Here is a 16,217-nt window from a genome sequence, read left to right as displayed (position 1 = left end):
GCAACCAGGGGACTATGTATATTGGAAAAGACATCATTTAAAGACTCACTACAACCCAGATGGAACGGCCCTCACCAGGTACTCTTAATTAGCTCATGTGAAACAAAATTAAAGGGAAATGACTCAGATTAATTTCCAATTACAAAGGGTTCCTGCCCGGGACTGGTCTACAGAGAGGACTGCTGACATCAAAATCACCTTAAAACAATGCTCAGAGGAAACTGCACTCACACCAGGACAAGAAGACAGCATCAGAAGTAGACAGCTTACCCAAGATGCTGGACCTGACTCGTAAGATCACTTATAATGCTTTCTGACTTCTTGGACCTTTACATATAAATCAAATGTTTTTCTATCATGGACACGATCCTAGGCTAGTTTTAAAAATCAACCCATTTGTTGGGTTTGTGGCCAATTACCTGTGTCTAGCACTTTTGGATTACCTTGGTGCATTTCTCCACTCCAAGGCTCTAACTGGATGGTCCTTAGGACATGTATTTTAGAAGAAAGAAAGTTCAGTCCTGTTTAGGCTACTCTTGATATTACTAGATGGGATCCCCTCACCTAGACAATTAATAATACCTGCTTTGACCCTGGCCATAAAAATGAATTTTCCTCTGAAGTTACTCAAGCTCAATCAGAGCAACAAGCAAAATTTCAGCCAAGGAATAAAAGCTCCCACAACTATGGGATGGGTTTATGTGGTTATGGTCATTTAAGCTTTAAGGTACCCCTTTACCTTGGGAACAATTAAATTATACTAAGGATAACCAGCCCAGTAACTAGGAAATTGGGCTGGGAGCTTTATGGACAGTGCCGATATATCATTTCCCTGAAAGATAAAGATTGGTACAGAACAGACTAAGTCAGATCACCTGAGGATATACTGGGCTGCACCTAATGGAAGTTCTTGGCTTAATTCTAACTTTTGACTTTAATAATACTGCTAGCTATGTTATTTGTATTTTGCCTGTTTTACAAGATTGTTGTTCCTTGCATTAACAAATGTGTGATTGAGCCTCCAACAAAAATATATAGTTTTATATGAGATCAATGATTGTAATAGTGTAAATAGATATGAGAAGATACAACAAGAGGGAATTTTCCTGGACCATAACAGATTAGTAAGACAGGTGGTCCAGAGTCCTTAGTTACTGTTAAAAGACCTAGTCTGGTAATAGCACATTGAGTGGCCTATTAGCAAAATCTTCTTCAGACCTAGGAATGAGCCTTCCTAGCAACGTGGGACAAAATGGTCATGAAATGCCTCCCAAGGCATGGTCGAATTTATGACCATGAAGGGACCCTGTCAACTACAATTGACACTCGCCATTGGCACTTGCCATCTACCTCTACAAGGATTAAATCATGTGCTGCTGCAGCTGCTGACTCTCAACACCCGCCTGAAAGGAGTTCAGGGTGGAGAGCAGAAATGAGGCACTCTGTGCTCTGGGAAAAACTGGCACAACAGGTCTTCAGATAGTTAGATATTTTCAGGAGCCGATTTTATGAGCCCAATTCTTGTATCTCCTCATATCTAGAAAAACACTAAAATCCTTCATGGTGACGTCTGCTCCCCGTGACGAGCAGTAACCTTCACGAGACTAGCAGAAACCTTCTGCCAAAAAATATGCACTCGATTGCATGTACTCCCCCCTCACCAAAATCACATATATACCGACCTTCCCCCCTACCTCTTTGGAGCAGTTTCTCAGAGGTATCTGAAATGCTGTCTCCCAGGCTGCAGTCCTCATTTTGCCCCAAATAAAACTTAACTCGCAACTCTCACTTTGTGTATTTTTTTAAGTTGACAATATTATTATAGTTTGCGTTCATTTTTTACACTAATTCCCCAGTGGAAACTCCCTGAGGGCAGGGATGATACCCTACTCATTTTCGTATCCAGATACTGGCATAGTGTTTAATACATAAAAGGTCTCATTTTATTCAGTGCCATTTAAATTCAATTTGTATGTTTTGCCTCCAGAATTACATAAATTCTGCCAAGGTTGGACCCCAGCACCCTGTATAAAGCCTTGGGCACAATGAAATAACAGTGACAGAGGTTACTTTCTTATTTTGTCCACTTTACAGTTAGGAAAAAACATACACTATCACATTTGATCTTCAAGGCAGTCCAGTAAGCCGAGGTTTTACTCCCAGGTATGGATAAGGAACAGGGTCACATTTTAAGCCATCAACTCAAGACTACATGGCTGGTAGGCACAGTCTGGAACTCAGTTTCCTCCTGATACAAGCTGGTCCACTGCTTATCTGATCATCGTCCTCAAGACAACTCACTCAGTTAACTGAACCATCTCCATTTCCTTGTTTCCATCTTCTTCTGGAACTAGTTGCTTTTCTACTAATAAGGTGACATACTTGCAAAACAGAAGCAAGTTGGGAAAACTGCTTCAAGGAGTGAAAACTGCTTCGAGGAGTGAATTTAAAATAATATTGTAGGTGACAACTTCTAGTGACCCAGACACTTCCCCCAGATACTTCAACCCCTTTGGATCTTTAGTAAACTTTCCCCCATTGTCTGCATTGACCATAGTGAGAATTGTGAAACACAACAGAAATATAAATTTCTTTACCAAAAGAATTGATAAAAGTCTAAACTTCAGTCCTCAATAAATATCCCTAGATCTCTCTCCCCACTCTGCCCCCGTCTGACTGCCTCCCAAGGGCATTGTGGCTAAGTATACATTGGTTTGTGTGTCTTCTTGCCCTATTAAATATATGTACTTTTTTTTCTCTATTTGTCTGTCTTCTATCCTCATGCTGTGATTGAATCTCCTTTCTTTTTTATTCTCTCTTCTAATCTTCTTCCTGCTGAATTATTGTCCTTACTAAATAATTTTTTATTCTCTATCATCTTTTGCAGCTATCTACTTCTGAAACTAAGATATTAGAACAATTGTTACTTATGTAACCTTGACTAACGCATTGCCCTTGAGAGCAAAAATGTTTCTCACCCCCATTCCTTAGATTTTACTTTCATCTAAAGATACCTAAACGTTATTGAAATATGTATTAGCTGAATGACTGAGGCATATAAATGAGATAGCACAGCTCAGGTCAGGATGTAAAGTGGGAGTCACATCTTATAACTTTGACCTCCACACAGAATCACTAAACACGGCACCAGACGAACATTCGCATCCAGCTGACGTGCTTCCTGTTTTCTCTGACCTGACCCTTTGGAGACACTTAGGAGTATTGGTTTTAAGAGCGAAAGGTCAAATTACAACAACACAGGTAAATAACATGTACCCTAAGATTTCTTACATCTCCACTGAACTCGTTAAGAAGAAAGAGTCGCTAAAATAACTATGATTCAGGAAAATGTCATTTAAGCACTTTAGAATTTTGGCAAGAATGTTATATATTTAAGACATAATACTGTCATCTTTTAAAAGTAGAGTAGATAACTATAGATTTCAGTGGCTCTGAAGGTATCTAGGCATTTCTGGGGGAATATTTGAAACTACATAAGATTTCTCCAGACACAGCAATAGAATATGTCAATTCCACTTTTCCACTGCGCTAATTCTCCCCATTTATAAATTGAGTGTAATAATGTTATACGAGAGCATTGCATTTACAATCTTGAAAATCTTTCAACAGAAGTCTACTTTTTGGACAAAATTTTGGGAGAAATCAGTGCATACCCATTATGAATGAAATAGATCTCATTTTCAATCCAGGTTCAAAATATTTTGAGAACTAGATGAGAAAATACCCATTGGAGAGAAGAAACTAAATTTGATCAGACTAATGGAGTGATTATATATTTTCTTTTTCATATTCTCTTCCATTATGGTATACCCTGTGATAAACCATAATGGAAGAGAATAAGAAAAAGAAAATATATACATATGTTTAACTGAGTCACTTTGCTGTACAGCAGAAATTAACACAACATTGTAAATCAACTATACTTGAATAAAGTTTTTTAAAAATTAAAAAAAATAAAATTAAAAAAAAGAAATGCTAGCCTTTAATCATGCCAATAATAGTAACTCGTTATTTATGGTCAGCAGGATATTTAAAATAATATTCCCTGGTGAATCCAGGGTCAGTCACTCACTATGTGACTTTGCACCTTTATATTTATGTCATTTCCGTAAAATGAGAAATTTGCAGATGAGTCTTTCCCTTCTGACACATTCCAAAGTTTTATTAATGCCATCAAACTTTAATTCATTTCCCATTTACTCAAGTATTTTTATTCCTTATATGTTAGTCTCATTTCAATTTTGAGAATAAAGAAGAGGTATTAACAGGAATTAGCAGCAGTATTTTAATAGTATTATGGCAAGACACATAGGAATGCCTGAGTTTGGTCAGTCACCTCAACTTCAAGGAGTTCCAAGGGAGCCACATGCACCAAGACAAATCAAGTAACATTTTATTAATAACTGTCCAAATACCAGATTCCCCAGTGAAAGGCTTCGATCAGAAGTTGAAGCTGATTCAAAGCCTATGCACCATCTTTTACTCTGTCCAAAATGGTAAAACAGCACATTCCAGTTGAAAGGAACAGAGGGAAGAGAGGAGAGAAAGCAAGATGTGTGAACACACTGAGTCATATCTTTGAAGATGCAGTGGTCAACATAGCCTCTCTCCCTCTCTCTCTCTCTCTCTCTCTCTCTCTCTTATTCTATCTCCATCTCTCTCTTTTCTCCCTGTCTTGAAAAAATACACCCAACCAATACATCACCTTCTAACTGATAATGTCCCATTATTCTTATGGACTTGTTTGTTGTTGTTGATATTGAAACCAAGCTCAACTACAGAGCTTTAAGCTCCAATTTACTGCAGTGGATGAAGGGGTTAAGTTCATGTCCATGTAACTTTCTCTGTATACCCTCCTTTTTCTCCTCTATCTCTCTTTATCCTCCCCTAGACATTTGGTTCCTACCCCAACTAACCAAATTACAGCAACTGTCGTTGAGCCAATATTTGATATTTGTTTGAGGGGTCAATGTCACCAATAACTTTTTGTAAGAGGAACTGATTCTTCTCATCTAACCAGTGTGGCTTCTGTTCTTAGTAGCATTCTTCAGGGCTCATCTTAAAGGTCATGTTCTCAAGGAGGCTTTTCCTGACCTTTTGACCTAAATTAAAGAGTTTTGTGTTTCATGCTTCCTTTTAGTAATACTAATTACATAGTTATGTGTTTAAAGACTGCATTTCTTATTAGAATGTAAGCCCTATAAAGGCAGGCAGTTGGCCATAAGCCCAGACAGCAGGTCTGGGCTGGTTAGATAAACGTCCCCTCTCCCCAGGCACCCAGATGCCAGCTTATCCAGTGCAATTCTGCCCACATTTCAGTCCCACTCATGCCCTTGGCAGGAACAGGCACAAGCACACACAATGCTCTAAAGGCAGAGACCAGATCTGTGCTTTTACCACTGTCTCCTCAGTACCTAACATGAAGTCTGCCACCTGGATAATGCTTGATAATTAGTTAATAAATTGAATTTTAGTATTCGAAGTTCCAACATTTGAACTGAAAGCCCTAATTATAAATCGAGCCTTTCAATTAATTTGCCCAATTAATTTTTCTACATTTTTCTCTTTCCGTCCTCTTAAAACACATACATACACGTGCACGCACACACGCACACAATATCTTCACACACACTGTACATTCTTTTTTGTTCCTAGCCTCTAATCCAAACTTATTTGCTTATATTAGTCTGACTAATACAACCTAGCTTTACAATGAAAGTTTCAGAGGTAAAGTGGGAGACCCTAAGGAAGTTAGTACAGTGTATTATTACAGGTTAGATTTTTCTCTTCTGTTAATAACTATTAATATGTTTGTTAAACATGTGGTCTCTATTTTCACGTCCCTATCCCAAACAGTTCGGAAACATCTCCTGCATTCTCTTGATAAAACTGGAGCTCTACTTAACTGCAGAGTTCACATACTGCACCTTGAAATCCTCAAAGCAAAATATTTTATTGCAGTCAGGACATAGATTTGATCTAAAATATATATGTGGGGGGGATAAATTAGAGGTTTGAGATTAACATATACACTCTACTATATATAAAATAAACAACAAGGACCTACTGTATAACACAGGGAACTTTACTCAAAATTCTGTAATAACCTATATGGAAAAAGAATCTGAAAAAGAATGGATATATGTATACGTATAACTGAACCACTTTGCTATACACCTGAAACTAACACCATATATATATATATATATATATATATATATATATATATATATTTTTTTTTTTTTTTTTTTTTTTTTTTAAAGAAGTTCCCGACAATTAGTTTTCCCCAAATAGACCAAACTGCCTCAAAACATTAAGGGACTTGCCATGACTGGACATGATCAAGCAGTATTTGTCACGTCACAGGTGTCCTAAAGAGATTCCTGCAGGAAAAAAGATAGTTTGAGAAGATTTGTATACTCAACGTTTCCTAAGAACACAGGTCCTGCTGCCTAAAAAGTGACTACCATCCCCATGAATGCAAATTCACAGGTATTTTATTAAGTTATTATTCTGTATGGACAACAGAATGTAATAGAATTGCTAGGAATACATTTTGTTGTGAGCTCACTGTAGTAAAAAATAATCCAAGATTAATTTGCCTTCCTTCTGCACCCCAAGGCAGCACTCATACCAGGACTGCAACTATTCAACTTAGAGACCTCCCAGGGTTCAGATTCCACAATCACAGCCTGAGTCTCCCATCTACCCAGTGGCACAGCTGTACTGAATAGGGCTTTCAGTGTTCCGGATTAGAACTAGGGTTCTGCAGGGGTAAATGCCATCTCTGCTACTAACTAGCTGTGCATGTCCTTGAGTGAGTCATTTAATTTCTCAATGCCTCATTTCTTAGTCCAAAAAATTAGGATGAAAACAATACCAAAATTATCTGGGCCACTGGAAGGTGCAAATAAATGAGCAAATATATAAAGTACTTAGAATTCTGCCTGACACAGGTAGTACTCAGTAAATGTTAACCTTATGCCCTTGGGCTATTTTCTTATCTTTTCTGTGTCTTAGTTTTCTCATTCTCAAGCAGGTATGAAAATAACGCTCCCACCTTAGAGCATTGTGAAAATCACAGGAGAGATGTAAAAATGCTTTGGAATAGATCAGCTTCTATGCAAGTGCCAGGAGTGAATAAAACTAATATTACAGACTGCTAAGCAAATTCTTTTCTTTCTGCCTTCCTTCAGTTGAAAGTACTTTGTAACTTTCTTCTTCACTCTGTAAGAGAAAAGTTTCACTAAAAACAACTATGAATTTTACATCCAATTAGACAATAGCTGTAGCAATAAAGGCATTCTTGCTGATAAGCTTTCAGAGATGGGTTTTAGCATTTTTCTGCATATAGAAGATCAGGGCTTTTTCAGTAAGCATTCTCTTGGAAGCAGAACAGGGCCCTGGCTCCTGGGCCTCCCATTGTTTACTTCAGCAAGTATTCCCTGGAGCATCATTCACAGAGCAGTCTATCAAAGGTGCAGGGAGCAGAATGACCTCTGACAAAGAGGAAGAGCAGCATCTTCTCTAAGTAGGGAAAGAAGATGGAGAGATGAGCAAAAACCTCTCGGAATCGCTCCCAAAGGTCTGCCTGACCTTTCGCGTTCAAGCTGCTGTACAGGGCGTCCTCTTTCAGATTTTCAGTGGAATCTTCCAATTTCCCAAACTTGCTCAACTTAGGGCCAGAACTTAAAGATGCAAATGCAAAGCCTTGCATTTAGAGCCAAAAAAAGGATTGCCTTTGTGCCTGATGAATGATGGGGCTTAATTCAACAGCAGTTCAAGTGCATCAGGCTGAGGGGGCAGGTGGCTTCTCATCAGGGCTGGTGCCACCACGTGATACGCTCACAAAATCGTGGAAGCAAGTATTTTAAAGTGAAGAGGTCATTTTTCTTATTATAGACATGGTACATGGTTATTGTAGAAAAGTTTGAAAATATTTAAATATATATATTTTATTATTTATATGTAATAGTATATATACATATATATACAACGCAAAAATTGTCCTGAATCTCACAACTTAGAAATAACCCAGATAATGTTAGACCTTAAAGTCTAAGCTCCACGTGGGCAGGGATCTCACATAAGGATGAGCCAGGAGACAAGATCCCAGCCCTTGAGGAGCTCAGCAGGGCTCCTCTCCTTCAGGTGTCCCCTGCTCAGGCCTGTCACTCTATTTTTTTTTTAATTAATTAATTAATTTTTTTTTTTTTTTGGCTGTGTGGGGTCTTCGTTTCTGTGCGAGGGCTTTCTCTAGTTGCTGCGAGCAGGGGCCACTCTTCATCGCCGTGTGAGGGCCTGTTACTATCGCGGCCTCTCTTGTTGCGGAGCACAGGCTCCAGACGCGCAGGCTCCGTAGTTGTGGCTCACGGGCCTAGTTGCTCCGCGGCACGTGGGATCCTCCCAGACCAGGGCTCGAACCCGTGTCCCCTGCATTAGCAGGCAGATTCTCAACCACTGTGCCACCAGGGAAGCCCCTGTCACTCTATTTTAAATTTCCCTCCAGTACTCCTTGTGTAATCTTTCTCCATAGCACTGATCACATCTGAACATTATACATATATTATATAAATATTATTATAAATTATTAAATATTCAATATATATTTACTGATCATTTTTCATGTGTCACATTCATTAAGAAAAGTAGCAGATCATAAGTGATCAGTTGATTCCACATTATATATTTTTCCTATTTATTTTGTTTATTATCTCTTTATTCTCGCTAAAATGTTGGTTTGCTCTGATATTCCTAACTTTAAACAGTACCTGGCATGGAGCTGGCAATCAGTAAAGATTCCTAAATTAATGAGTGAAGAGAGATTAAATAAAAACACATTGCTATGTACCTTTTCCTAATAATTATGAACAATTTTAATTGGTTTAATTGATTTTAGTTGGTTTAATCATTATAAACCAGTCCAATAAGAGAGGAGTGGGTAAATAAATTATAATTCTTCTACAAAATAAAATATATCAAAATGTATATTTCTATATTCTATGGCATGTAAATTTTCCATTATATTTGTTAGATTTTGAAAGTCAGATTGTGAATGAACACACATAATATGATCCCATTTTCAATATACATACACATATATTCATATTGATGTACAATACTTGCTATGTGTCTGGCATGATGTTATGCACTAGGACCACATGGATAAAAATGTGTACTCAGGAAACTGACATATAAAAGATAATGATGATACAACTAGAGAAGCACTATAATGAATATATGTGCATTTCTTCTGCTTCAGGAGAGGTCTGGCTTCCTGAGAAAATGGCCAGGGAAAGGAGGGAAGAATTATCTGATTAGAGAAAAGGCACTTTATACATACGCATTACTTTAATGGCCAAGCTGCCAGCAAGGGGGGTGGGGGGGCGGGGGGGGGGAATATTATCTTTTTGGTGCACATGATGATAAAATGTTTTACTTACCATTCAAAAGCAAAGCCACTACTTCTAAACCATTCACGATCACAATGAGATTTGCAAGTGACATACAGATTGTAACCGTTTTGATATCTTTACTTTAGTCCTGATTATAGATTGGGAACAGTGTGGAAATCAGAGAATTGTGAAGAAGTGTGTTTTTGTTCAGTGCTCACTCCACCCCATGGTGCTGTATCTGACACAGTCCTGAAATCACAAGAAGATTCTTCTCCTTGGTTTGTTCCACTGTCCCTAATACACCAAGGAAAGCAGAGACTTGGGAACTCAATCTGACCCAACCACCCTGTTTGTCATCAGTACAATGTGTTATTTGCAAGTTCATCCAGTATCTTCCATTACAGGGTGTGGAGCAGCTAAGAATAGTTGCAGAATTTGACGCTAAGCTGCCTGCCGGGAAGCACAGAACTGACTGTGTGACTCACTGTGGGATGTAAATTCTTGTGAGAGCACTGATAGAGGAGAGCCTTTCAGCAAGGGAAGGAGAGGGCACCTTTTAACAAGTTGACGTGGCTGCCAAGAACTTCTGCCCCTTTGGTCTTTTAGTGAGAAAGAGCAAACTTGGAGATAAGCGACACTCCAGAACAGCACTAAATTGTACGAGGTTAAATTTCTCTCACACAGCTCGGATAACAATGTTGGATGCTTTCCTTTAAATAAAATTTAAACTCTGAAATAAGCGTTGGCCATAAACAGCACCATAAGCTAAGATAGCAGAGCCAAGGCTTAAACAGGCTGGAAGTGCTTACACGGTCTTCATATCAAGTGATTCCTGTATCATTTATTATCTTAGCCACTAGTGAACTTGCATCAGCAAGCCATCTCAGAATATCCCAGATGGATACCATTCTCAAATACCCACTTAAGAATCTGTAAATAAAATGAAAATAATACTAGCAGGGAATATTTATTCAGCGAGGCACTGTGCTAAGCCCTTTACTTGCAATTTCTAATTTAATTTTTACAATCACTCTATAAAATATATTAGATTATTGTGTCTGAATTAAGTTCATTTAATTGCCCACAGTCACAAAACTAGTCATGAGAGCATCCTGCAATTTGGCATTACTTTCTTCCATTTTTATTTCATGATCACCTGCTATAGTAATTCAAGAAAATAATATCATGTCACTTGAACTTTATAACGAGATTTTGCACAAGTTTCTGCCTATGGTAAGTAAGACTACTAATTCCAACTTTATATTGTATTCACTTAGCACGCAAATTAGGAGAAAAGAATATTTTTTTCTCTTAACCATGGAAGAGGAGACATCGTTAATGCTCACGATTCTCACATGAGATTTTTAAGTGTAGAAAAATATAAAGATCATCTTTTTAACATTCAAAACTTCCAGTGCCATGCACATTCTTTTATCTCATAAAATAGCTGATATGGGGCTTCCCTGGTGGCGCAGTTGTTGAGAGTCTGCCTGCCAATGCAGGGGACACGGGTTCGAGCCCTGGTCTGGGGGGATCCCACATGCCGCGGAGCAACTGGGCCCGTAGGCCACAATTACTGAGCCTGCGCGTCTGGAGCCTGTGCTCCGCAACAAGAGAGGCCGCGATAGTGAGAGGCCCGCACGCCGCGATGGAGAGTGGCCCCCGCTTGCCACAACTAGAGAAAGCCCTCGCACAGAAACGAAGACCCAACACAGCCATAAATAAACAAATAAGTAAATTTTAAAATGGTCCACATCAAAAAAAATCTTAAAAAAAAAAATAGCTGATATCTGTTTTGAACCACAAAAATGGCAATCCCACGTGGTTCAACCCTCCAGATAACACGGTGGTGCTCCAGGATATGGGCCCAGAGCCAAGCAGACCTGGGTTCAAGACCTGATAAGGCCACTTTCTTGGCCTGTGACCTTGGCACATTATTATTGCTCTCAGTCAAAGGTCCTTGCGTTGTAAAGTGGGGCTGATAAAAGTTCTCACCTTTGTGAGAAGATAATCCAGGCAAAGCACTCACTGGATCACCCATCCCATTCTCTGCAGTAAAGGATGCTCTAAGATGACCATTGTATAAGTTACTCAGGTACTTTGGAGCCAACAAGCCCCCAATCCACATACCTTCCTCTTACAATACCTCTTCAATCTAAGTAGACCAGCATATGAATATGAGTCCTCATTTGCAATTCCATTCATTTTTCTGTGAAATAAGTGTCAGAGTCACTTTAGAACCCAGGAAAGATTCAACTCTGCAACCTAATTTATTCTCTCATTCTAGAATTATTCACTTAAAATGTGTCACCGTGTTTTCTCATTTTTCTCTCTTGGACCATCACTTTCCCCATTTCAAGAAGAATAAATTTTCCCTTATAATTTCTCTCTAAAGAGACAGAAAGAGGAGAACACTCTTGAATGTGTGGTAAGACTTGTCATTATAACTCAAGGGATTTTTAGCACATTATGTAAACATTACTATGTTTATCCATCTTATGTAGATAACTATTTACTGTTTCAATAACTTTGTATAAAATAAAAATAGACCTCTGTGTCTTTTAAAAACAAAAATGCTAATTAATTCTCTAAAATCAGTGTTTTTAAACATTACCTAAATCTATTTTTGCCAGAGTTTCAGAAAGAATATAGATATTCTCAGTGGATGGTTGAACAATAAATAGATGAACTTTAAGTTTTCTTCTGCCCCAAGACTCATGATTTTGATAGGAGTTTAATACACTTCCCTGACTCCATGGTTCTTGTACCTCTTATTCCACTTCATTGCTCCTGTAAGGCTATTTATCACAGTTGCCCCACGGCCACCCAGTTTTACATTCATCACAGCCTAGGAAGACCATATATTTCTTCCCCAGGACCCAGTGATTGGGCAAAGGGTTATGCCTATGATCTACACCTGACAAGTTAGAGTCCTTACTCATAATTTTCCAGCTTGAGACTGTCACCATCCATCTTTGTCATGGTATCACATGAGCCTACTTAAGAGTGAAGCCAACACAGAGAAGCCAGGAGATGGGCAGAGAGAAAGGCAGAACAGCGAGGTGATGGAGAGAGTCAGAGCACTGGACACGTCATTTGAACTCCTGGATTCAGCTGTGCCTGAAGTCCATATACACATGGTCTTCTCAGTTATACCAACTAATAGAGTCCTTTATATTAAAAGCATGTTGACTTGGATTTCTGTTATCAGCAACCAAAAACACATGTAAAATAAATGACAAAGACCTACTGTATAGCGCAAGGAACTATGTTCAATATCTTGTAATAACCTATAATTGAAAAGAATCTGAAAAGGTAGATAGATAGATAAATAGATAGATAGATATAACTGCATCACTTTACTGTACACCTGAAACTAACACAAAATTGTAAATCAACTATACCTCAATAAAAAAAAAAATTTTTTTTAAACATGTAAAATGAGTGGCATAATGCCTAGTCCACAGTAAGCTCTCATTAAATTGTATAGATAGGTATACAATTTAATACAAAGAGCACACATTGATCTCAAGCACTGGAAAAGCACTATACAATGTATCACAAGCAAAACAAAGATGACTAAACCATACTTCAGGATACAGCTCTTCAAATATTAATGCTATGTATTAACTATTAAATAACTTCAAATATTAACTATGTATAACTTCAAATGTTAATACTCTGTAGCAATTAGACAGCACTGGGTCCACGGAGGAGCCTGGGTGTGGTTGTCAGGGGAAGAGGAGTGGAGAGATGGTCACAGGAGGGATGGAGATCAATACCTCCTGAAGGACTTGGGGAAACTTTCTGGGAAAAATGGGCTTTCACCTGGCTTTGCTGAAGGGTTGGATTTCTGAAGCCTGAGCTGGGGATATGGTGAAAAAAAAGCTTCCGAGGTGGGCAATGGCATGAGTACAGAAACCTGAAAATTCAGGGTATGTTTGTAAACAGGGCGGCCCTGGATCCATAAGAGTTCACGTGAAAGGTGTATCAAAGTAGTATTAGGGAAATAATGCCAGGAGAACTTCCTGTCTTCAATAGGCTTTCAGAATTCTCAAAATCTCAAAAGAGTTTGGGAGACAAATACGGTGATGCCCATGCAACTCATCAGAATATTAAGAATGCACTCCATCGCCTATGGTGACTGACTGAGGCAAAACACATCTTCCCCTTCAACCCTGGGGAGGGCTCCTCCTTCAGTGCCCCAATCTGGATGTACCTCTCTTCCACATTACCATCTCTCTCCTTCTTCAATACTGAGCTAAGCTTCTTCAAAAGGTGGGCAATGAAAACTTCTATATCCCAGATGCTGCTGAGAAGATTAAATGATGTGCTCAGCCCAGTAGCTGTGGCAGGGTAAATTCTTAGCACGCGCTACATTTTCTTCTTGTCATTGTTTTTTTTTTTTTTTTTTTTTTTTTCATTATTCTCTGGCTTCTACACCCATTCATTTGGAACACCTTAGCTGAAGTTCAACAGTGACACTAAGTCACGGGTCAGTGGTTTTCAATCCTCATCTGTCCCCAGAGCTGCATCATTCCTGGGCTCCTCCTGACACTGCCCCCTCCCACTCCCCTGCCTGCTAACTCTCTACCATCATAGTTTTCACTTCACTCTCCAAATGTAGGGATCCTTTGTCTCTTTTTTTCTTTTTTTCTTTGGTGGTTTTTTGGGGGTTTTTTTTTTGGCCGCTCCAGGTAGCTTGTGAGATCTTAGTTCCCAGACCAGGTCTTGAACCCGTGCCCCCTGCAGGGGAAGCACTGTGTCCTAACCACTGGACTGCCAGGGAAGTCCTGGGATCCTTTCTCTATAGGCACTTATTCTTTCTTCTGGTTAAAACTATGAATTGTGTGCACTTACTATTCTAGCTCTAACTTTGCATTTCCAGTTCTCCACTGGGATATCTTCACATGGTTTCATTGGCAGAAGCCCAGGCTCAATGCCTGCTGTGGAATTTGTCTATATCCACACACCTTGTTCCTCCTCAACAAATGGCAGGACCATCCTCCTGCCTCCAATCTCCTAGTACCCATCCTCCATCTCCCTCCTTCCTAGCTGATGATGTGTCCAATCTCACAAATTTTGCCCGTGTAACATTCCTTTCCATGCGCTGGCCTTTTCTCGTGGTCAGTTCCCCAACACCTGTTTCAAGCTCTTTCTGACCCACCTGCCCTGTAACTTTGACACTGATCAAGATTCACAGTTTAGGAGAAATCAGTTGAGAATCATGACTATTTCAACCATGAGTAACTTTCATGTGAAAGGCTCTGCATCAAATTCCAAATGCTGTGAACTCAGTTTTATTGTAGTATTTCCAAACATCATAGTTAATTGGGTGGACTGTAGGTCAAATAATTCACTTTTTTGTGTTTTCAATCTAACATAAAGCACTTCCAAACTTTCAACTATTTTCTATTACTTCTCCCTCAGTAAGTGCCAAATTAGCTCAGTTTTTGTTCATTTTTGAGTGCTAACAAACAAGGCTATCCTCAGCAGCAAGCAGAAAAAAATCCTGAATGAGGGGATATGATTTCAAGGGGCAAGAAATTTCTCTGTCCCTGGTTCACTGGCAATGACGTATCATATCCAAGGTTTTTCCCCCTATGATCATGATTGCACTTGAAGAAATAGGTAAAAGGATGTTAATTTCAAAAACTTATAAAAACAAAGTAATGGACACAATTTTAATGTCAAATAATAGTGGATTGTTTAAATAATTTAAGGTACAGTCATATAATACAAGCCATGGAAATATTAAATATGACTTATCAGCATGTTTAAAGATATAAAAAATCATCATAAATTAAGAGAAAAGAGACAGTTTAAAATTTGCACAAGGATGATTTCATTTTGTTATATGAAGAATGTATAACAAAATTAGCAGAAATAGTCTTGGAGAAATATGATCATGGAATTTTTGTTGTTGTTGTTCAACTACTTTCTATGTATTCTACAATGAAAATGTGTTAAGTTACAGGAAGGAGAAAAAAGGTAATGTTTTCTTACCATTAGAAATAATAGTCAAAAAAAAAGAACTATGCCTTAAGAATAGTCTTTAATTGGTGAATATTTAGTGTTAATATAAATTAGGTTATTCAACATTTGTGGAAAGTGTATATTGATGGATTCTTGGTAAAGAGGAGATATGAGTTTCTGAAGATACTAGATGGAAGAGAAATATAGCCACTAATGACTGGGTTGGTCAAAGAGAGAGGAGGATAAAGATACCAGCTTCCCCACTTCATAATCTTGCCTAGAGAGAGCCTGCCACCAAATACAGCTGATGGTAAAGAAATGAAAAGTTAGAGGTCTCTGTCAAGTGTGCTGTTACTCTCTCAACATCCATAGCAACTCACCTGTGTAATAAAATAGGTCATGCTGATTCACAGGGAAATCAAATTTATATTTTTGCCATGAGCCTATTCCTTGAGAAGTTTAAGGCTCTCCAAACTCGGCCAGGCACACAGAGCCACTACGCCTCATGAATTTCTAATTTCTATAATTCCACAATTTGAAGCCAAGTTTAAAATAACTAAGTTTAAGGTAAATATAACATTTTAAAATAAAAATTTAGAATTCCCTACATGTCAAACACAGTGTATGATCTCATGAGCTATTTCCTGATATACAAACTCAATAGGAAATTTTATTCCACACTTGTCTATTGCAGGCGGGAGGAAAGTTGATGCACCTAAGCCATGCTGGAGAAGAACTTTTTTTTTTTTTATTGGACTACAATGCTTTACAATGTTGTGTTAGCTTCTGCTGTACAATGAAGTGAATCAGCTATATGTATACCTA

At 38.5% G+C, this 16,217-nt stretch overlaps 1 protein-coding gene across 21 annotated transcripts in view; it reads right to left on the bottom strand.

Moving 5' to 3' along the window:
* Window positions 1-16,217, bottom strand: part of MLIP (muscular LMNA interacting protein) — a 296,706-nt gene that overhangs the window by 244,687 nt on the left and 35,802 nt on the right. Inside the window, exon 1 of one of the 21 annotated variants that reach the window (XM_082414318.1) lies at window positions 6,348-6,410. The exons of the other annotated variants lie outside the window; for them this stretch is intronic. Coding sequence (XP_082270444.1) covers window positions 6,348-6,350 — 3 coding nt within the window. The 5' untranslated portion in view covers window positions 6,351-6,410. Of the gene's footprint in view, window positions 1-6,347; window positions 6,411-16,217 lie in introns of those variants that run through there. 21 annotated transcript variants of the gene reach the window in all.

Source organism: Balaenoptera physalus (genome assembly GCF_965194825.1).
Source record: "Balaenoptera physalus genome assembly, chromosome: 11".
Classification (NCBI taxonomy): Eukaryota; Metazoa; Chordata; class Mammalia; order Artiodactyla; family Balaenopteridae; genus Balaenoptera; species Balaenoptera physalus.
This window is presented reverse-complemented; position numbering and strand designations above follow the sequence as displayed.